At 43.2% G+C, this 24,527-nt stretch overlaps 1 protein-coding gene across 5 annotated transcripts in view; it reads right to left on the reverse strand.

The window, feature by feature from the left end:
• The window catches only part of CTNNAL1 (catenin alpha like 1), a 285,190-nt gene that overhangs the window by 31,437 nt on the left and 229,226 nt on the right, over window positions 1-24,527 (reverse strand). For all 5 annotated transcript variants that reach the window (XM_068236706.1, XM_068236703.1, XM_068236704.1 and 2 more), the window contains one exon: window positions 2,822-2,872. In XM_068236706.1, the coding sequence (XP_068092807.1) occupies window positions 2,822-2,872 (51 nt within the window). The remainder of the gene's footprint in view (window positions 1-2,821; window positions 2,873-24,527) is intronic.

Here is a 24,527-nt window from a genome sequence, read left to right on the forward strand (position 1 = left end):
TGCTGTTAAAAAGGGGATCTTCTGAATGCGAACTCCATAGTTCACAGGATCAAACAGAACCATAATGTACAGACATTCCCCAAGGGTCATAAATCAGACTAATCAGAAGGAAAATAAAATAAGACGGCATCCTGGCACAATTTAGCTGGAGAGATGGAGACTAGAGTGCAGTGTTCCTCTCCAGGAGAAGAGTAAAAATATATTTTAATAATAAACTCCAGATATATTAATGTCAAGACTGTAGCTACAAGATTTTCAAGTAATTCCCTTTCACTGTGAAATATATTTTTGAAAAGATTTATTTTAAAGCCCTTGTTGAGACAGCCACTTTAGTGCAAATGGTACTAAATTTGCATTAACCAGCAATACACAATATTTTGTGAAGTTTGCCTGTACTTTTTCAATAAGCATAACCTGGCGGACTAGGGATTTGTAGCTTTACTATACACTCCCTGCGATACTGCCCTCACACCATACGTTCAATAAGACTATTGCAGGCTGCAGACTAACACAGGAAAATGGTTTCCACAAAGTTATTCAGTTAAATAGTCGCGCCCTCCAATCCCGATGTACGATCTTTAAGCTTTAAACCTTCAAAACAAGCAGAGTAGAGAGGTGACCTCAAGTCGAGCAACCTCTCAACAGTACACCCCTTGCGCTAAATAAAAACAAACAAAAAAAAACACACTGCGTGAGGCCACTACCACCATGGGTCGGGGATCACACCCCCCCCCTTCATGCTCCTGCTCACCCGCAGATCTCTTGATGTTATGCCTATCTCATAACCACTGCAGCCTCACAGCATCTAGTAATCAATAGAAGCTTTCCATAGCATAAAACTGCGTTTAATAAGGCAGCCCGTGGCCCCTGCTTAAAATACACTTGCGTCTCAGCATATCACAAACATTGCATCTTACGGCTCCAATCTCCTCTCCTGCATCCCGGCCATCATCTAGTAACTGTAGAGTTAGCATGCATGTCCCCAAACGCATAACATCAAGAGATCTGCGGGTGAGCAGGGGCACGAAGTTGGGTGTGTGATCCCCAACCCATGGTGGTAGTGACCTCCTGCAGTGTGATTTTTTTTGAGCATGAGGGGTGTACTATTGAGAGTTTATTCGCCATGAAATGTCCCCTCTCTACTCTGCTTGTTTTTAAGGTTTAAAGCTTGAAGATTGTACATCGGTATTGGAGGGCGCGACTATTAAACTGAACAACATTGTAGCTTTACTCCCTGACAAAGGAAGGAAACTTTTTATTGGACGCATATCTATCCAACCTCTTCTCCCATGCCTTCACTGCCCGGGCGACAGACATGAAGGAGCTGGGAGGAAGCAGCAGTCAGATTCTCCCTGTACTCACAGATCACCTGACAGCTGATGCTTAACTGACAAGCAGAGTTTTCTCCCAGTCTTGCTCAATGTGTAAAAAAAACAAAAAAAAAAAAAAGAATTTAACCCTTCACACAACCTACCCAAGGGAGAAAGAAAAGAGTGTTGACACAAATTTCTTTCAGGCAGGTATAACACATTTTAAAGTATAATAAGGAGTTACGTTATTATCAAATGAGGCAGGGAGGAACTGTATAAGGTCACAAAGTTTGCAGATGCAGAGGGTGGGTGGGGTCAGGCCATGTAACTTGCACCCTGGTTTGCAAGGAGCTATAGAAGGGGACCATGTGGGAGATGTGCCTACACGGGGCATCCCTGTAAACGATGCAATTCACGATTGCGTCCAACCGAAGCCTCCCACCTGAATGCTAATTTATGTAATTCTTGCTAGATTTGGTACAGCAGGCAAAGGGTGTATGACAGTACACCTGATTGGCTGACTGGCGTCTGCTGGCCAGATAGAGGCAGGACATTGCTCTAGCTGGAAGTTAGCAATTGTGTTTGTTGCAGTTGGCATTCAGTTTAGAGGTGGTGGGGTGAGTTCCCTGGAGGTGAGAGGTCCAGGGCTTGCCCACACTTCCCTCTAGGTATCGCATGGTGGTTTGGGGGCCCCAGCAAGTGTGAGAGACCTCGGGCCCCCGGCTGTCATGCGGACCAGTGTTTGTGAAGGTGCTATAGAAGCCAGCCATCCAGGTGAAAAAATATTGTTATATATTTATATTAACCCTTTAGCAGCCAATTTATATAGAGGCTTGTCAGTGCTCCAGGGCAATTTGTTTTAGGCACATTTTTTTTTATTTCTTATTTGTTACATTTCCCTGCTTCTAATTATTACTGCTGTATTTATGGCCACTTGTCACCAGGGGGCAGTGTGAGACAATAACATAGGATGTCTGCTTTCAGTTTCAATATTTTCTACTAGTAGAGAGAGGGATTAAAGCAATCCAAGAATTTACAGCACAAGTTCTGCCGACTAAGGTCAAAGGTAGAGCACTTATCTCAAACAAAAATAACTTTATTGAAACTGCTAATGGGTTAATGTGATTAAGGGTAATCATTTAAAAAACATTACATAGGAATAGAGGTATCAATTGTAACATAGCACACCCACAAACATAAGATGAATTGTTTTAGACAGTTCTCCTTTAATGGCATAATTGCTGTAATTGCTTAGCTAGTTAGTTATTTTATCTCAGCTGTTGATAAATAAAATATGCCTGTGTTTATTAGAAATGTGGTAAATTGATCCAGTTCTGTAAAAGAATAGTAGTAAAACAAACATGCACAAAGAACAAAAAGCAGTATGGCTGTTATCATGGTGCTGTTTTATAACATAAGGCCATTTCAGCACTCCTATCATCAGGAAACCATTAGAGCTGGCTGTCCTGTGTCATTGATCTTTACAATTCCCAAGGTACAAACTGGCTCACCTCCACATCAAGCTTCACTGGCTTCAAGGTTTTCAGATTTGTATTATGCTTCTGAAAAAAACAAAACATAAGAGAAATGTCACATGACCTCCCGACAGTAATGTAGCCTTGAGCACACACAAGAAAATCCTACATGACTTCCTTCTACACAAACCATTGCCAGTACATGAAACCGAGTCTTTCAATAAAAATCTAAACTCCATTATATAAAATAACAGCATAGGTTAATCTGTTGTAGCAGAGATATAGTTGCTGTCACTACGACTGCTGAACGGACATGCTCAATATTCACAACAATGAGTTATTAAAGTAAAATATAATGAAATATCTCATTTCTGACGCCACAAGAAGATTAACACAATCCGAGAGCTCCCGACAAGTGTCATCAATGGCAGCTGCCATACTGTTCTCTTCATGTGAGGGGAGAGGTTACAATCAGAGCCCAATACAGTTTCGTTGAAGTGGAATTCCACTCTTGTTGAGAAATAGGCCATCCCTTCAGATGAGCTCTGCATATGGTTAGGATTAAGGGTGCATAATACTTTCAAATTACATTCCTTATAAAAATATATTTGAATGCTGCTCTGCATTGAAATCAGACGATCAAAACAAGGAATGTCAGGGCTCTCTCTCAGTTTGTATAAGTGTGGAAGATAACAGACAACGGTTCCTGTGCAGATAATTACTCATGCAGGAAGAGGCGCATGCCTGAGATATTTGTTCTACTAGTGTAATAGTGAATATAAATGTAGGTGTACAGTAGGCTGTTTAAAGGGTTTACTTAAAGGGCACCCGAGGTGAAAATAAACGAATGAAAAACCATTGTATCCATCTTCCTTCTCCTAAAAATTACTTTTTAAGATATTCCACTGTTTTATAATGTGTTTAAACCTACTTTTTAAGTTTTCACTGCTTTATTGTTTTTGCTCAATGACACATTTATTGACATATGCCAGAGCTAAAATCTATGAACTATTGACCTTTTTATCTCTTTCCTGCTCTCAGAAGCCATTTTCTGCCAGGAAAGTGTTTTATAGTTGGAATTTCTTTTCAGTGAGGGTCACACTGTAGTCTGACTCAGTCCTGACTCAGACAGGAACTGCTACTTACATACCTGATTAACTTTCAGGCAGAGAAAAAAAAAAAGGTAAACCGCATAGTTATTTGTGTGATAGGCACTGTACATACACATGGCTATCTCATCATTTCACATCCCACCTTCAAGCCAGCCACCACAGACAGCGTGCAACCTAAACATATAATATTAAATTAACTTTAAAACAAAATTAATTGCATTTCTAGGATACCAATATTTTGATAATGATATTTTATTATCACTACACCCAACCCTACTCACACACAGAACCCTTCCTCTACCAACGCCTAACCCTGCCCCCCCCCCCCCCCCCTCCCGATGCCTAACTAACCACCCCACCCATGCCTAATCCTAACCATGCCCCGATAACGCCATGTTCATCACAAACCACAATAGATATCAGGCACCTCGGTAGTTTGGGCAACCCATTGGCACCCATGTTAATATTGGCAACTAATAGAAATTGGTTGGCTGGAAGCGCCCCCTCCAAAGCCCGAATTTCTTTTTTCACGTCTCCTTGCCATATACATCTAGCAACAAGATGCTTGTTCTTAGCAACAGCAAAATGGCATAGCTTCATTTTCCTGCATAATACAGAGATACAGTTTTTGCCTGTGTGTCACAATGTAGTATTTATAAGGAAAATAAATCTACTGCTCATAGCAAGGTTTACCTTGCTCATGTCGCTTAGGAAATCTGTACACATGGGCAGGTATGAAAATACAGATAGGAACTACACATAACTGTACAGGAAAGCTGAACCTGCAGTGCTGTTACACATTTATGAAATAGTAGATTTACTGTGTTTTGTTACTGTATGCTGCCTTTTTTTTAAACTTGTTTATTTGGGATTTTAAACATACAATAGGCATGAGATTTTACAACCAGGAGATGGTAGAAGCTTGTCATTAAGACACAACATAATGGATATATAATGTTGATTAGACTAGAGAACCAAATCCTAGGAGACTCTGAATTTTCAGTCTTCTGATAGCAATGATGATATACAGTAGATCAGAAGAACATCGTAGAATCCTAAAACAAGTTTAGTGCCCAAACAGTCTCTGTAATAAATCAATGTATCTTTCCCCTGTCAGACTTGTCGGCCTGTGTCTGGAAGGCTGCCAAGTTCTTCAGTGTTGTGGTTCTGTGATGAATCTCCCCCCTCCAGGCCCCTCTCTGCACACTGCCTGTGTGTTATTTAGATTATGGCAGATTCTCTCTTCTCTCTTATCTTTTACAAGCTGGATAAATCGTCCTCTGAGCTGGCTGGGCTTTCACATACTGAGGATTACAGACAAGGGCAAAGCTGTTTGCAAGAAGAAAAGAGCAGCCTGAAACTTCAGTGCATGAGAGCAGAAGGGGGAAAGAAACACACAATGATCTCTTGAGATACAAAAGGAAGGGTGTATACAGCCTGCTTGTGTATGGATGTATTTTCTATGTGTGGATTTGCTGTACATCAACCTACTTCCTGTTTTGGTGGCCATTTTGTTTGTTTATAAACCAACTTTTTAAAACTGTTTTTAACCACTTTTAATGCGTCGGGGAGCGGCGAAATTGTGACAGAGGGTAATAGGAGATGTCCCCTAATGCACTGGTATGTTTACTTTTGTGCGATTTTAACAATACAGATTCTCTTTAAGAAATCAGATTTAGGTAATTTCCAAATCTGAGTAAGTTTGTGGAAAGTAAACCATCTAGATTTATGCATTTCAAAGAGTTGGCTGAGTTTATTTAAACCTTGTTCCTCCCATCTAAGGAAGGCTCCATGTTGCATGCCAGGTTCAAAGGCTGGGGTACCCCAGAGTGGCATGTACTTGGAAACCCTCCAGGGAAGGTGGAATAGTTTTCTGGTTTCCTTCCACGTAATGATAGCATCTCTAATAATGACATTATGTCTCAGTCGAGGAGGTAGAGAGGCCCAATTGGAGTGAAGGAGGCCTACCGGGGACCATGGTTCAATCAAGGCTTGTTCCAAGGCAAAATTTGAGAATCCAGAAGTTTTGGATAGCCAATCCCTGACATGTCGTAGCATGCACTGCCTTAGTTTTAAGTCGCTGCACAGTTTTACTAACCATGACTACGCACAGGGCCGGGCCGAGGCATAGGCTCAGGGCGCAGTGTAGGAAGGGGCGCAGAATTCATTCAACTGTCATTCCTAATTGTGTTTGAAGCAGAAAGAAATAATAAAATAGGATACATGGCAGTGACTGCAAGCCAGATAACTAGAGATTAAGGTGTTGGGGAGGTTGTGGGCCCTGTGGCGCCTCTTAGTCTAATAGCAATCAGTGTGTGACGGCTGGGCAGGCAGGGATGGAGGGGCGCACTTTCCTGTCTCAGCCTTGGGTGCTGGAGGACCTTGTCCCGGCTCTGACTATGCATTACATTTAAATAAGAACTTAAACCAAGGATTGAACTTCATTCCCATCAGTAGCTGATAGCCCCTTTCCCTATATTTACCTTTTCCTGAATAGATCATCAGGGAGGTGTGTATGGCTGATATCGTGGCAAAATCCCTCCCACAGTGTGATGTCATGACCAAAGTCCTGACTGTTTGCTGTATGTGAAACTTGTTGCATTGTTGGAAATACTTTTTTTCCCAACTGCCAAGCAAGCACCATCTCCCTCTGTGCATAGAACTCTCAGTAAATGAACATTCAGTACAGATCACCTGGCAGAACAAAAGATGTTGCCGCCTGTGATAAATTTCAGAATGTAAAAAAGGGAGAGGAAATATTTTACAATGGGCAAACACTGCCTAAATAATAAATGAATATTGTAAAAAAAAAAAATCAATTTCATTCATTGCGTTATTTTCACTACAGTTCCTCTTTAAAGTACGTTTTGTGCGACGTTGTACTGAAAAGGTCAATGCAAATGCTTATAATTTTGTAAAAGCGATTGATCTCAGTCAGTAGGAAGGCTTGGCATCCCTTGCAGTATGCTATACAAGGGCTGGATTTTATGTCTGCCAATGATTCTTTCCTCATAGTCACTGACATGTGATTGATAAATGGGGCCGTAATTCCTCTAAGCACAATGGATTAATGATAGTTATGTGCTCAGCGGGCACTGGAGTGCTCTACCGTGAATCAGGATGATTCACCTGTCATAGGCCTTAGTGCCGCAGTCAGTCCATTTAATTTTGTTATACAACCTAAATCAATTTAATACATCAAACTATTTGAACTACACAAGAAATGCACACAGCATGAAATATATTACATTGTGCAATACGAAATGCTCCATCGAGCCTTCATTCCTTCTATTTCCAGAAATACAACTGGGTACCACACTACTAAATGCTTCCAGATACACATTGTGCTGTGACTCACACATGAACACAGCAGAGGTTGAAAAGGGATATGGCCATAGAATCCTATTCAATTTCACACACAGCCCTTATCACAAGTTATTATAATAGATTTCTCAATTGGAAGGCCAGTCGTGCAGACATGGTATCTAGGCCTCAATTCACTAAAGGCAGTTTGTTAAAAACATTTCTCGGTAAAATACCACATTCGTTATTTTACACTTTTTCCCCCCAAATTCACTAAAGATTTCCTGCATGAGGCAGACGTTTGGTAATTTAATGAACAAACATGCCTCAATTCACTAACCCTGCTTGGTAAGTCTCACTTACCAGCTGTGTAGCATGTCAGCGAAGAGGCAGGACTGTGTGTATGAATCAGGGTTTTCGGTCCAATGCATCCCCATCATCCCTTTAGATGTTCTGCAGCCACCAGGGGAAGCTCTTCTGTATGCCAGAATACAGATTTTAACATATAAAGGGATGTTGAAAAGCCTCATAAGCTCTGTGGGAGTGAAGACCCGCTTTCCACCATGTCCGATCAAATCAAAATGAGAAGCAGGGCTGTATGGCTCTCCCTACTGGCTGCCTGTCAATGTTTCCACATGGAAAGAACATGGAGAGAGTGAGTTATCGGTTGGAAAGAGCTGGAGAAAAATATTAAACACTTTTGCCTGATTTACAGAATGCGTAAATCTTTGTGAATTGAAATTTCTTGAGGCAGTTACTCCAAAAGTCGGTAATTTACCTCACTAGTCAGTAATTCTAATTTTCTGTGTAGTAATAGGTTTAGTGAATTGGAATTTGTGAAGGTGTTCGATAAAATCAGCTGTTTGCAGCATTACCGAATGGTGTAATGTTTAGTGAATTGAGGCCTTAGTGTGCCTGTTCAAATTTTGAGCTCATCACTAGTGATCACTTTTACTGGCCAAATGATTTGTAACCCTGCCATGCCAGTCCTCTTATTGTAATATTACAAAACAATGGATTGGACCTTACTTTGAAAGTAATGTAGAAGGGACAAGGTTTAGGCCTCTTGCACACTACATGCGATTCAGATTTTTTATACGATCAGATTTTTGATACCGATTAAAAAACGTAGCAGCATGGAGTACTTTTTTTTTTTTTTTTTAAATCGGAATAAAAAAAAAAATCGGATTGTATAAAAAATAAATAAATTCAGAATTGCATGTAGTGTGCAAGAGGCCTCAAGGAAATGTATCATCTGGCAAAACACTCACGAGGGGGTGACAGAGAGGAGCCTATATCAATAGGAATGCTATTGGATTTAGGTTTTAATTGGCCTCAATTCTGGTAGTGTTATCAAACAAATGACCTCATGTAAGGTAATTTACCTCACGAGGTAATGACATTTAGCAATTCTGGTAGGTTTTAGTCATGTTTTACCTCATGAGGTAAATTATGAGGTAATTCATGAGGTAATTTACCATAAATAGCCATTCTCATGGAAGTTAGGGGGCACGTTAGCACATAATTTACAGATCAGTTTAAGACCTGTCTGTGCCTGGAGGTAGAGTCAATTTGTATGCATTTTGCAGTGTTTAGTGGAGTTCTTATTGCTCTTTTAGTGGAGTTCCTATTCAGGCTGTGTAATAGAAAAGAATAAAAGAATAGTAGAAATAAAACTCCAAATATTTACTGGATTATTTTTTTATAAGGGATGCCTATAAATATAATTTTCATAGGTTGCTACAGAATCAAATACACCTCCTCCCCTGAAAAAACAAACAAACAAAAACATAAACCTCTTCCAAAGACTATCCTAACTTATGGAAGACAATTAAAAACTACTATTTACTGTATGCTTACCGCTGAAATACCTATCTTTATGCATTCACCTCATATTTTACCTCATGTTCAGAAATGGAGAAAAATCTTTCAGAATTGGTAAAAAAGAAAAAAGAAAAAAAGGTATTTTACAATATGTTTCACACTGGGACAGTGCGCATGCGCAGCAGAGGGCTCGCATCCCTGTTGCCATGGTGATATGTACACAGTTGATCCTCCAGGCAGCAGAAGTGTCAGACACGTCTTCAGCTTCACTTGGGTTTTAGCCACATCAGCAATTTCCACAGGAGAAATACCAACTAACAGCTTGTACAATTAGCTAGCTGACCTGGGGGTTGATTCACTATGTAGGATAAGATCCCTGCACTTTGGCCCAATAGGCTGCTTGTTAAGTGACAGACAGCCTATTTGGCCAATCAAAGTGCGGGGATCTTGTCCTACAAAGTCACTGGACCTGACAGGGAGTCAACTGGGAGAAGTTGTGCCTCGGTGGCGGCCCAGAAGAGTACAACAGGGACCGGCCAGTCAAAGCTGACACACAGTCTGACAAAGTCCACAAGTGGGTAGACGAAATACCTCAGTGGGCGGAGCCAAGTCAAGCAGGCCAGTGCACTCCATGCAAAAATGCCCGCTGTGTATATGCTGCGGTTATCCGCACACAGCTTGGATGATATAACCTGCAAGGCCTGAAGCTAAAGTGGCAGCCACGGAAGCCTGCAGGAACATGCGTTGTGACTGGTCTATGAAGGGATGAGGAGCTGCGGGCGGCTATTGCTAGCAGGAATCCGAAGTCTGTGTGGAGGACAAGTTGGCTAAGGAACTTTGGACTATCTGTGTTCACGGCTGATCAACTAGTTGGTGAGACTGTTCCTTATACGTATGCATAAGCAGTAACACAGTGTTTTGAGATCCTGGCTCCAACTACAACTGGTTGCAATCCGCACATACGGTACCGGCGTATGTGAGTGGTAGTGTGTGGTGCAGTAAGGTTGTGGTTGTGTATGGGAGCGCTCCATTTGTTAAGGGATTGATTTTACGTGGTCTTTTCAGATGAAACCATTTGTTCAATAAAGCCAATTTTTGTATTTGATCACTGACTGTCCATGAGTGGAGGTGTTATTTTTTGGTAAATGCTCTTCTTGTAATATATCTGGCCAGTTTTTTTTCCCCGCTGTGGATCTGCAGCTTTCTGTGTCACCTTTTATTTATACATATGAATAGAATATACTGAGTATGAAAAGCTGCCTTTCACATCATCTCCCAACTGCATATTAAACCATGAATCAGCACTTGTGTTTAGTGTACTACCTTGCTATGAGCTGATAGGAAACGGGGAGGGAGGCAGGTCAGCAGGTACGTTTTCAGTCAGCAACCCAGCATGAAACGTTCCACAGACAATAGATTACCATTGCTCAACTTAATCAATCTGATCAAAAGGGGTTACAGGTTGATTTCTGTACAGGCATCCCTCATTCTGTGCAGCCAACCCTTCTTAGGTAACAGTAATTGCCTGAACTGAATATGTTCAGCAAATGGCTAATGTACATTTTTGGAATCTTCTTGCTACTGCCCTCCCCCTCTCCACAGTAGAGTACATGCAGCGTTGCTCAGCTGAGCATGCATGTCTGTACTAACATTCCTGGGCCCATAGAATAGGCAGCCTGTACTTTCCATTACCCAGTGAATCTTAGTACCAAGCATTGTTCATTCATGAGACACAAAACCTTCATGGTTTGAGAATGATTGCAAGTAAAACACATGGAGACATGCCAAGTCCTGCATTAGGGTGCATCTCAAGTGCTTATGATATTTAATTCCCTCCCTACTCAGCAGCAAGGTCTTGCTAACAATTTTTGATCAGCTAGAGCTCCTGTTGAGTGTGTTTGGTTATCTTCTGACTTTTCTGTTCCCGACTCTGACCTGTCTTATCTGCGTCCTTCACTTACTCTGTTCTAGTACAGTGACTCCTCAACTCTCACTCCTCTAATGTGCATATTACAATCTTGTTGATTGAAAGTATATAACATAAAATGCATTTCACCACTGCCAAAGCTTAGGAATTTTAAAGCTTCATTAACCACCCTGGCGTTCTGATTAAATCGCCAGGGTGGCTGCGGGAGGGTTTTTTTTAAATAAAAAAAAAACTATTTCATGCAGCCAACTGAAAGTTGGCTGCATGAAAGCCCACTAGAGGGCGCTCCGGAGGCGATCTTCCGATCGCCTCCGGCGCCCAGAATAAACAAGGAAGGCCGCAATGAGCGGCCTTCCTTGTTTTGCTTATATCGTCGCCATAGCGACGAGCGGAGTGACGTCATCGACGTCAGCCGACGTCCTGACGTCAGCCGCCTCCGATCCAGCCCTTAGCGCTGGCCGGAACTTTTTGTTCCGGCTACGCTGGGCTCAGGCGGCTGGGGGGACCCTCTTTCGCCGCTGCTCGCGGCGATCAGGCAGCACACGCGGCTGGCAAAGTGCCGGCTGCGTGTGCTGCTTTTTATTTCATTAAAATCGGCCCAGCAGGGCCTGAGCGGCAGCCGCTGGCGGTGTTGGACGAGCTGAGCTCGTCCAGACCGCTCAGCTGGTTAACATAGTTTCTGCTTTTTGGGAACAAAAAAAATACCCTGGCCAGGAAGCTGACACTCTACCTCATCAGCCATCTCAGCCTGTCTTTGCCATTGTGAATGCCCCACCCGGCATGTCGTCTGTATAAGAAGATTCACTGGAGCCCCACATCATCCAGGTTCCAGCGTGTAGCCCCACCACCTTACAGAGAAAGGCCTCTGCCTTCTCTATATCTGATATAGGGAGTGGAGCTATACACCAAAACCCAGCTGATACAGGGTTCCAGTGAATCTTTTTAAACAGACATTGTGTTGGGACATTCTAAGTTTCAAGCATTAGTGTAGCTCTGTGGGTTTTTATGTACACCAGAGATGCACTTGAACTAAACTTAGGATATAGCTGTAGAATCGCTGTTAAATAGAAAAGAAAACTAGTATTTGATAAGAGTACCTGTAGAGAGTGCAGACAGGAACAAAGAACATCGACCAGGCCCTAGGCAATCTAACTGTGGCTACATCTAAAGGCTCATATACACACGGGGCACAACTGTCGCCACAAACACGTGGCACGCGCATGTCTTGGCGACAGTTGCCCTGTGTGTATGAGGCGCGCACCCAGAACTGTCGCCGGAGACAGCAGTTGCCGTGCGATTGAAAAGTTCAATCGCCGGCAACTTCTGTCTCCGCAACTGTCGCTAGTCCACCACGCATACTGTGTGTGTATGTGCGGACTAGAGACAGCTACCCACAGCCAGAAGGGAGCTTCTGGTGGGGGGACGAAACTTTCGGTGATAGCTTCTGCCACGTCTCTGCCTGTTGGGCAGAGACGTGTAGACAGCTGTCACGCAGGTGGAGCGGTCGCCGAGCTGTTGCGTACACGTCTCCTGTGTGCTAGCAACAGCAACAACGGTAGCCCATGTGTATGAAGCTTAAGAATCATGTGCAGGAGAATGAGGGCCTGTTTGCACTAGCCAGACGTGCAGCGGCACTTCTGGGGCTGCGGGTACGCAAACAAATCCGAGAAGCCGTGGGATCTGCTGCTGCCCGCACAGAAAAATTACCCGTGTACATGTCAAATATGCAGTCGCAATCAGATATGTATATCTGATGTTAAAAATACTTTGACTGCTTTATTGCAGCAGCACAAAACTTGTTTTTGAGGATACTAACATCCAAATATCTACACAATTTAGGACCCAAGTACCTGAATGATTGTTGCAACTGCATCATACCTCCCACAAACTCAGATCAACAGGATCTAATAACTTGATCACGCCCAGAGTACACCGCAAAACCTTTGGAGCCAGAGCCTGCTGTCATGCTCCCCATACCTTTTGCAATGCCTTGCAATTGAATACAAAGTAATTTAGTGCAGATTACATAGCAAAATCCAATGATTTCCTGTTCCTAATTAAACTAGCAACTCCTCACACACCTGGTTAAACAAACAAAAAAAACCCTAAGCTAAACCTACTACATGATCACTGGTCCATAAACACTGACTACCTTCTTCAATAAGTAGCTATATGAATATATTTTTTCTCATATTTGTAGTCCATAAATGTGACATGACCATATTCTTTGAAATTATTCCATACAGCTGAAAATTGAGAGGCTTAAGACACTGTACAGAGCTTTTAATCCAGAGGCAGTTTCAGTGGGACCCAAATAGTCATACTTGTTTGCAATTGCCACAAGAGGACATGACTAGGAGTGGTACTTAATTTCTGCTGCTTCCAGTTATCAGACCTGTGTTTGGCAGGGATTACTATGCTCTGTAGCTGGTGCTGTAATCAGAGCAGACAAATGCATGTGTTTCCAGATGGTCTGGTTAACACTGGAAATCAACATTTGCGGTTGTTATGATACACACATTTGTCAGCATGTCAGTGTGCAGGCAAATGTGATGCTCCTAGCAGAAAGAAGATTCCCCTGCTTAATGTCAATTATTTTAATCCAAATTAAAAGGATGAAAGGCTGGATAGTACTTGAAAGCAATGCTTGGTCTACAGCATTTCTCATTACAGAAAACATTGCTGTGAGGAGTAAGCATACATGAAAGGAATCATTTTCAGGTATGTCATGCAAGTTATAGGGGGCCTTGCTCATATATTACATCCCCAGCTTCATACACTTAGTCAGATTGACCAGAGGAAGAGTTCCCTTTCCCCTAAATTGCCAACTTGAAAGACTAAACAAAATGAAAGTGCTTAGGCTGACAACAGTCACACAAGCTCAGGATTATTCTGCGCTACTTAGCCCTGTGCAGGTGAGGGGGTTAAACCTGTGCGCCTGAAGTCTCTGCCTCTGACACAAGTGACCTGGGTTTAAATCTTGGCTCTCCCTGTTCAGTAAACCAGCACCTACCCAGTAAGGAGTCCTTGGGTAAGACTCCTCAACACTGCTACTGTCTACTAAGAGCGCCCTGGTGACTGCAGCTCTGGTGCTTTGAGTCCACCAGGAGGAAAAAAGGCATTATAAATGCTGTCTGTCTTGTCATATTGGAAATAAAAAGGCCTCTCTGAGTGGCAGAATATACAAGTGACCAACACACACTTTGTGGGGAGTCACTATGACACAGGAGGTCAGCCTATGTTCTTACTACAGTAATTGTCAGACTCAAGGTAAACATTTATGATACAATCTTGATTGTACAATTTTACCAAATCTACAAAGTACAAGGGTAAACTGAGTGAATATACTTTGAACAGATACAGTACATTATATTGTCTCTTATACTACATAGACTTGGTAAGATTGCACAATCTGTACTGCTCAGCAAGGAACCGAACAGCGTGTCTATACAGCGAGCATTCCAAAGCTGCTGTCTGAAACCATCTCTACAGATCACGTTTCAAGTGAACACGAGACATATGGAAGTAAAGATAGCAATGGCATTTTAAATCATCAAAAAGAAGAACCATGTTCTTCTGATAGAGCAGATTCACTGGCAAATAATTTTTTTTTGTCTGTCACACTAGATTTTACACTAGATTTTAGGCATGCTGTATAATAGTGCTTCCTGTAAAGGGCATTGTATTATATCAGGAAGACCACCAAATACCAACCACAGCAGGGTCAATTTCCCAAGTCTAAAATGCTTTAATTTAGTGTAATATCAGATGTTGGTGAAGAAATTTGCAGAAGTAAAATTAGTGTGTAGTGTTCAAGAAAGAATCCCTAACAGAAACGCTATTAGAATGGGCTTTGTTGCTGAAGCTGAATAAAAGCCTGATGCAGATATGCAGAATATTAACTTTCATCCCAAGTGCCATTCAAATAATTCATATACAGAGATAAGTGAATGGTTAAGGTTATAAGTAGCTTATGAGCTTTCCTTGATACCAGTAGCTTTCATCTATACCGGTCATAAAATAAGGTCTGCAGGGTGACATGCTACAATTATCTGGAGGAGTAATTATCTTGGCTGATGAAGTAGCAGATTTGGCTATGCAGTCACACATTGACTTAACAGGACTCTGCAGTTGTACCTGTGAAGGCTGAACAGTGAATAGCTATACATTTGCCTTCTGCTCCAGCCACTGAGTCAGCTAGATATCTATAGACCACTCCAATTTGTTATACGGTTGTCTGTATACCGCTTTGGCCATATACTGGTCGATTTGCCATCAGATCGACCAACAGATAGATCCCTCTCTGATCAAATCTGATCAGAGAGGGATCGTATGGCTGCCTTTACTGCAAACAGATTGTGAATCGATTTCACTATGAAACCGATTCACAATCTGTGGAGCTGCCGCTAACCCCCCTCCCCCCGCATACATTACCTGATCCGGTGCTCCAACGAATTAACATACACCGTCGAGCTAACCTACTTCCCATAGACTTTACTATCCCCTCCCCTTCCCTAACCCTCCTGCTATGCGTTTGTCACTGGATGTAGGAAGATTCGACGGGTAGGTTATTTCGTTGGCGCACCGGCCGGCGCGAGTCCCCTGGTCTCTGCTGTCTCTTCTCTGCTCTAGGCTCCAAGGCTACAGCTTACTTCCTGCCGGGGGAAGTTTAAACAGTAGAGGGCGCTGTACTGTTTAAACTTCCTGTCTGGACAGGAAGAAGTGAAGCCTGCCGGAGCCCAGCGGAGAAGGAACAGCGGTGAGACGCGCCGGCGGAGCAGGTAATGTATTGCCGCTAGCGTCGGTCGTCGGACATTCGAACGCCGCTATCGACGCACTCCCGACCCGCTGGCAATCGAGAGAAATCTTCCGCAAGGACGGATCGACGGGAACGATTGATTTTGGACGGAAATCAATCGTTCGGTCATCATTTGCGCAACGATTTCACAGCAGATTCCATCACAGTGATCGAATCTGCTGTACATTGGTGGGAAAATAGTTTAGTGTATGAGCCCCTTAAGAAATAAAAATTTAACTGCTGAACTACTGAGCTGGAAATAGATAAATCAAGATGTACAAAAGAGTGGTATACACGATTAAATTATCTGCTTCATATACTGTAGGCCAGCGATGGAAAATACTGAATATATTTAATTAAGGTACTCAAGAAATGTAGTTGTGTAGATCTGTAGAATATGAAATATGTAGTGCAGGAGTTTGTAAGCATGCTACGTGTCAGCCAAGAAGATCGCTGTGACGGTCAACTCTGCAATGGTGTAGTGGTCGACTCTGCAGACTGTGCAACCCATACAATGAAAAAAAGGGTGGGGGGAGGGGCATATAGAGAGAAAAAGGCTCTTGGTCACATGGTTAATGGATGCTGCAATAGCTAATCTAGAGGGAGGGGTTTGTTAAACTAAAAAGTTATTATTCATATTGGGATTTACTCTTAAGTACCTGAGTAACGAAGGGTGAATATGATACATTTACATGTAATATTACATAATCATGCAGTTTATAAAGTTTTATAAGTGAGGGAGGTAACTAGCGTGTTTTTAGTTGTTAACATTTGTTGTGCTACAGCTCTAAATACATGTTGAAATTAGTATGCAACAACCAAACATTTTTTTAATTCAAAATATTTAGTTGCACCACTCTGACACTACAAAGATAAATAAACACTCATTCAAGCCTATGAGCATTTCAGTGCATGCTTTTCACCCTTCTCTTTTCATAACTAGGATTATACAGGAGGCAGCCATTACTTCTGAGCTTAGTAGGAGGTTTTAGATCATGGATGTGTTTGTCATCAGCTAGCCTCCCTCACAGGGGCGTCTATGTGAAATCTCACACAAGCTGAGATCACCTCCCCTGTGACATCATCAGTAGAAGCCTGTGTTTTGTTTTTTATCCCCTCCACCAGTTTGCCGGAATCTGTCCCGGCAATATAAAATAAATGTAAAATATTTTATATTTGTCATCATGCAGCTGAAAAAAGGCTGCTATTTATTATTATAAATTAGAAAATAGATTTTATTTCTGAAAATGTTGTATTTTTTTTGTTTAGGTCCACTTTAAATGAGAACCAGTAGAATGTAATAAATGCTTCAGGATACCCACTTTTACCTTCATTATCCTGGTTTCAGTATGAGAAACACTTCCTATAGCTAAATATTGCTGTATTTTGGTAAACCTACCCTCCCAGTTATGCCTAGACCAGAGGTGCCACACTTTTTAAGCTTGTGAGCTACTTCAAAAATTGATCTACCAGGTAAAATCTAAATACACATGCAAGCAATAACTGCAGCACATGCACATCACTCAGGCGACTTGTGGGAACTACTCTACTCAGAAGTCCTTTGCAATCTACCATTAGATCACAATCTACACAATGGGTACCCCTGGCCTAGGCTTTGATGTCATGTAGCCTTCTGCCCCAGAATGTTCTGGCAACCATGTGATGATCCTGCTTACTTCGCATATGGGAAAAAAAACACTCCACAGTTATTCACCTTGCCAGCAGTAAAGATGCCTCAATACCTTCGAACACAAGTATTCCAGCGCAGGAGATTTGGATGCAGCCGGCACCACCATAGACAGTAATAGGGATTATGGCTATAACATTTAAAACACTGTAATTCGGCCTCCAGCAATAGCTGGAAGCCGAATTACATCATTCCCCACTATCCATGTAGACCTAGAGGGGGAATAGTATTTAACGCGGCCGGGACTTATCTTGTACGCTCAATACCTGGATGCGATTGCTATTATCATTGATTGAAACTATGCCACTAAGTATGGTTATGAAGTATTGTTACATTTCGTGCTAGCTGGCTGGTCTGTAATGTGGTCAACATTACTTTTTGGTGACCTGATTGCATGCACGTGTTGGTGAGGGGGTGTGAGCACCTGGTTGTCAGCACTTCATGCTGTTATTAGTAGCAATATCACGCTATGATTTTGTATTTCAATGTTTATTCCTGAGGAAATCCAGGATCTGTGGCAAGAGCCAAAAAGTCGAGCCTGGACATTTGGAAAAAGTTGTGTTTGGACTCCCCCCTACAGAAGGTCTATCCTGTGGTGAAAAACACTGTGACTGTTTTAAGCACTTTATACACCAATATATTATACATTTAGAATTGTGTGGGTCACATTTACCTCTGTCCAATAATGATAATAGGTTGTCCAAGTGCTCAACCACTATTGATACGTTTTAGTATTAAGGAGTCAACCAGTCAGCACCCCGGCCCAGTGTGATGCAAAGGTAAGTATCAAACAATGGAAATGACCAGGCCTCCACCTAGATTTTATGGCTATAAAAGCTCAATGTTATTGCATCACAGTGAGAATGCACAATGTTTTGGCATGCAGGTCTTTGTCAAGGATGTGATACAATAAAATTGAGCTTTTATAGCCACTAAATGACCCGGTCATTTCCATTGTTTGTTTTTCACAAAGACTGTACCAAAGACTGAGGTATATCATTCCCTGAGTAAAGACAAGGTAATGCTTACACTTATTTAACTGCTGACTTAGGGCTGGTTCAGACGGACGTTTTTGCGGCGTTAAACGCGGGCTTTCAAACGCGACATTTTTTTGGATCTACCGCCGTCTCATTCAAGTGAATGGGAGCGTTTATGGCTGGCTTTTGCAAGCTTTCATAAACGCCTGGCGGTTGATCCCGGCGTCGCGTCTAGTCCTGAAAGCAACATGCAGCTTCTGGAAGGCGGTTGCGTCTGGCCGCGTAGCGTTCGAACATGCTCGAACGCCAGTGAAAGCTAGTGAAAGTCTGCAAAGGCGTCTGGAGGAGGGGACAGAACAGGAAGGAGAACCATAATTCCATGCGAAATGAAGTGATGATGTGAAAGGAAGTGATGAGACAGGCTAGAGCGATGGCGACAGCAGCAGAGCGCAATGTGGAGCTGGGAGAGCTGGTTGAGCAGGTTCATGGCCGCCCTGCCATTTGGGACAGTACCTGAAGGGAATACAGCAACAATGTACGGAAGGCACGCGCTTGGGAGGAAGTTTGCAAACATTTTTTCGAGCTGTATCCGGAGTATAGTGCATCTACTAGAGACAACATTTGTAAGTACATGATGCGGCTCACTGTATGATCTTATAATACATTGTACCTCCCACTGAATGCATTGTACCTCCCCACCGAATGCATTGTACCTCCCCACGGGCCCACTGAATACATTGTACCTCCCCACGGGCCCACCGAATGCATTGTACCTCCCCACGGGCCCACTGAATGCATTGTACCTCCCCACGGGCCCACTGAATGCATTGTACCTCCCCACGGGCCCACCGAATGCATTGTACCTCCCCACGGGCCCACTGAATGCATTGTACCTCCCCACAGGCCCACCCAATGCATTGTACCTCCCCACCTTACAATCAGGATAAGTAATTGAAAGCATATTGATTTTTTTGTACGGAACCGATGTGAAAGTTTCACATATTTGATCAAGTTTCTCTGCCTTTGTTTTCCAGTAAAAATGCTTAAAAAGAAATGGAAGTCCCTAAGGGACCGCTACGGGAAAGACCTCCGCCACAGCAGGGAAAGCAGGAGTGGGCAAGCTCCTAGTCGATACCGCTACCACCCACTTTTCGATCAGCTAGGTTTTCTCCGCAACACACAGGAGAGGAGAAGGTAATAAAATAACCATTCTTGTTTGGAAAACTATACTATCCAAAGTTAGTAGTTTTCTGCTTTTTCAGCTAATACTGCAAAATAATATATATATTTTTTGTATATCTTTTCTTATAATTCCAGAACAACGACAAATGCAGCTAGAAGTGAGGCACAGGAGGAACCTGAGGAGGAAGATGACGGCAGTATTGCATCTCTCAGTCAATCCTTGAGGTCATTATCTGAGAACAGAGAGACAGAGGAGGAGGACGACAATGCAAATGTGAGCACACAGTCAACATCCACACCGACTAGTGCGCAACGACCCACATCACCTGTGGTAACTGTCTCTAGACGGAATAGGCCCAGAACCGTCCCGGAAGCTGCTAATGCGGATGTCGTTTCTTTAATTAAAGATGTGGAGAAGAATGTTGCCAAAATAATGGAGCCACAGGATAGTTTGGGGACATTTTTTAGGGCTCTGGAAAAGGAGGCACGGGAGGTTCCAAAAAGCAAATGGGACGACATGAAACAGAAACTGTTTACTATGGTTATGCAAATGAAAACCACTAGTGCACCCACCTCAACTCAAACAACGCAACCTTGGCAAACTCAAGCAACACAAGAAGCAGGACCACCTTACTATGGCCCACCCCCCGGCACTTACACACATATGTTGCACCCTTACCAAGCAAGCTGGTATCCGTATAGTCAACAGCCAAGCACTTACGACCAAGGACAGTCCAATCTTCCAGCGCGTGCACCAACATCAACTGTTACCAGTTTAGAAAGTACTGCAGAGGCTGTATCTGCCGCTCTACGGATGCAGTCCAGGAGTGATTCACCAATAATAGACGACATATAATTACACTGCTTTGCTAAGTTGTTTGTTACTATGTGTACGTGCCTTGTGTGGTTGAGGGGGAGATGGTCCATCTCCTCATGGTAGGACCATCTGTCTGTGGCTTTGGTAGGCTGCTTAGCTTCCCCCCAGGCCACAGGCAGAGGGTCCCCCATGAGGTGATGGACTGTCTCTTCCTCAGCCACTGACCTCCTTCTTGTGAGGCTATCCCCTGGTGCCTAGTAAGGTGTGTGCTATTTTTGTTTACAGCATATGTGGTTGAGGGGGAGATGGTCCATCCCCTCATGGTAGGACCATCTGTCTGTGGCTTTGGTAGGCTGCTTAGCTTCCCCCAGGCCACAGGCAGAGGGTCCCCCATGAGGTGATGGACTTTCTCTCCATCAGCCACAAACCTTGGCCCTCTCAGGCTCTCCTCCTGTGCCTGTTAGCACATCAAGGCTTTGTAAATATTTTTTGTACATACAGTTACATATAGTTCATATATGAATAATATTGAAACGGAGAATGTTTTCTGTTAATTTTTTTTTATTAAAAAGAAATAATTCAGAAAAACAATGTCAGTTTTTACTTTATTCAATGTGTATTGTTCCCCCAGGATTTTTCCGGGAAGTGGCAAGTGGCTATTGCTTCCCAATGCTACCCACCCCACCACCCTTTACAAAGCGAGTAAGTAAGCATCACAATATGGACCAGCATGCCATATTTTGATGCTTCCCCAAGGGTCACTATAACCGCATGCTTGTTCCCAAGAATTTTCCGGGAATTGGCAAGTGGCTATTGCTTCCCAATGCTACCCGCCCCACCACCCTTTACAAAGCGAGTAAGTAAGCATCACAATATGGACCAGCATGCCATATTTTGCTGCTTCCCCAAGGGTCACTATAACCGCATGCTTGTTCCCAAGGATTTTTCCGGGAAGTGGCAAGTGGCTATTGCTTCCCAATGCTACCCGCCCCACCACCCTTTACAAAGCGAGTAAGTAAGCATCACAATATGGACCAGCATGCCATATTTTGCTGCTTCCCCAAGGGTCACTATAACCGCATGCTTGTTCCCAAGGATTTTTCCGGGAAGTGGCAAGTGGCTATTGCTTCCCAATGCTACCCGCCCCACCACCCTTTACAAAGCGAGTAAGTAAGCATCACAATATGGACCAGCATGCCATATTTTGCTGCTTCCCCAAGGCCCACTATAACCGCATGCTTGTTCCCAAGGATTTTTCCAGGAAGTGGCATGCGGTTATTACAGGCAACATGCAGTAAGAAAACATACAACCATACAATTCACAGGGGAAAAAAAAAAAATAATAATTTTTTTTTAAAATTAAATCTGGCTATATTGAAAGGGGTCTTCTCCCACAGAAGATACAAAATAGTTTGCAAATTTGTCACGGACAGTTCCAGCTGCTGAGGTGTGACGTACGAAGCTGCCAGTGTGATCTGTGAAGGCCGCATCCACAATTTCATCGTAATTCACACCTTCCTTTTCACGCACAAAGTTGTGCAGTACACATGCTGCTTTTACAACATTGTCTACATGGTCAGGGGTCATCACCAAAGTGCTGTGGAAAACCCGCCATTTGTTAGACAACACTCCAAACACACACTCTACAAAACGGCGGGCTTTGGTGAGACGGTAATTAAACACCTTCTTCTTTGTGTCCAGATCTCTCTTTGGGTATGGCTTCATCAAATTGACATGAAGTGCAAAGGCTTCATCTCCAACCATCACATGTGGCATTGGTTCCCCATGTTCCTGGATTGGTTTAGGCCCCGGAAGGTTCAAAGTACCATTGTACAACCGGCTGCCAATGAGAGACGATCGGAAGATGTTGGAATCTGCAGTACTGCCATAGGATCCTACATCAATCGTCAGAAACTTATAGTTGGCATCGACAACTGCCATGAGCACCACTGAAAAGTACTTCTTATAGTTGTAGTACCGTGATCCAGAACCACTTGGAAGTTGTATCCGAATATGTTTTCCATCCACGGCACCAACACAATTTGGAAACTTGGCCTTTTTAAGGAAGGAGTCTGCAGCATCCTTCCACAACTGCTCAGTCGGTGAAGGCATGAAGATTGGCTGCAAGACTTCCCATATCTTCTGGCACGTGTCGTGAACAATCCCTTGCACAGTTGATCTACCCAAACGAAACTGGTAGTGTAAAGAGGCAAAAGTCTCACCCGTAGCAAGGAATCTAGAAAAATGGGAAAAAAAAATTAGCCTTCACAAACACAAAAAAACACTTGTAACACACAGCGAATAAACTACATACATTAGGTGTACTCACCGCAGTGTCACCAGGAGATGCTCAGCAGGACTCACTGGTGAACGCATGTTGGTATGCTGCCTCTGAAGGGAAGGAGATAGCAGGACCAACAGCTCGTCAAAGGAATCCACGGTCACCCGCACGTAGCCAAAGAAACGAGCAGGATGTCTTCTGAGATCGTGGTAAAGGGACATAAATGCACCTCTACTGGATCTCTCTGCAACAATAGGATGAACCCACAGCCTCCCAGCACTCACCCTGTGACCCGTCGGAGGCCTCGACAGAAGCGCCCTGAGAGTCACAAGCTTCAGCTGAACAAGGCAAGCTTGAATCTCATCCATATCTCCAGCAAGAAAAACGCAATTCACAATACAAACCAGAGCTCTGGGCAAAGTATGTCACCAGCACTCGGAGTACAGGAAGTACAAAGGTATTTCCGCTTCCTGCAGACACATAACCAAGCCCTTTCCCTTTAAAAACGCCCACTTCCTGTAAAAGCCAGCAAAAGCCAAGAAAACGCAACGCTAGCAAACGCTACTACATGAAAGCTAATAAAAGCCTTTAAACGCTTAGCAGTTAAACGCTAGCGTTCTTGAAAAAAAATGCGGGCGTTTGAACGCGGCGTTTAAAAACGCTCCGCAGACGTCCGTCTGAACCAGCCCTTATAGCTAAGCTACATTAATTGCGATCTCTGCTGTATGCCAGTAATCTCTTTCAGATCTTGAAGCCAAAAGTTCCCTGAAGAAAACTGTTGGCTTTTAATAGTAAACTGGGTGTTGCTTTAAAAGAGGATAAGATGAGGGCAGCTAGGAACCTGTAAGAACTGGCATATGAGATTCATGGACAGACACAGCTTGCCGCTAGAAGGTACAGACTGGCGAAAGTGCCAGTGTGATGTGCTTTAAGTACAACTATCGATTGGCCCATTTTCCTCTCAGAGAAGGAAGTTTCTGACGATATGCAGGGATGAGAGAGACAGAGAGAGTTCCATGTGAGGTCCAAACAGACGCAATAGAATAAATTTTAAAAGAGAACCAGAGAAAGGTCTTGGGGGGGGGGGGGGGAGTGGGCCACAGAGGCACATTTTCTGTCTCATGACATGCCTCTGTGTCCCGACACCGCTTCTCTCTGCCCCCCCACTGCTGCGCTATCACCCCCCGAAATTAGCAACAATATTTGTCACTATCTCGAGGGTAAACATGTGGGAGAGTGATTCCCTGTTCAAAACGCCCGCCAGGGGTGTTCCTGCAGGGTTTCCAGAGCCGTCATTGGGCAGCTCACTCTCCCTGGCCGTGCCCGCTGCTTCTCCCCCTCCTCTCTGCTTGCTGGGAGAGAGAATCAATCTCTCTTTCCAGCGCCGTGACCTGAAAGTGGGCCAGTGTGACCCAAAGGGGTGGTGGAAAGCGGCGGTTTTGGTGGCTACCTGATCCGGATCAGGTAGCCTAGGTTTTTTTTTTTTTTTTTTTACATTTTATGAGTCATCATCTGGCTCTCTTTAAGAGATAATTATTTATGTGAAAATTGATTAATCTAAAGTCATCTGCTTCCTAGTTGGATCTTTTTTTATTAAGACAACCATATATAGGGAGAGAAGAACTTTTCTCATGGCATTATCTTAGACTGCCAATGTTAACAGTTGCACAGCACTTTTCTCTTGTTGGATTTAAAGTGCTTGAGAACTACAGCCACTAAAAGTCCCCATCAATGATACAATCTTACCAAACCTATGTAGTAGAATGGTAAACTGAATGAATATACATTGAATGGATACTTTAGGTAGTCCCTCATATTACACAGAAATAGTAAG

Source organism: Hyperolius riggenbachi, chromosome 5 (assembly GCF_040937935.1).
Source record: "Hyperolius riggenbachi isolate aHypRig1 chromosome 5, aHypRig1.pri, whole genome shotgun sequence".
NCBI lineage: Eukaryota > Metazoa > Chordata > Amphibia > Anura > Hyperoliidae > Hyperolius > Hyperolius riggenbachi.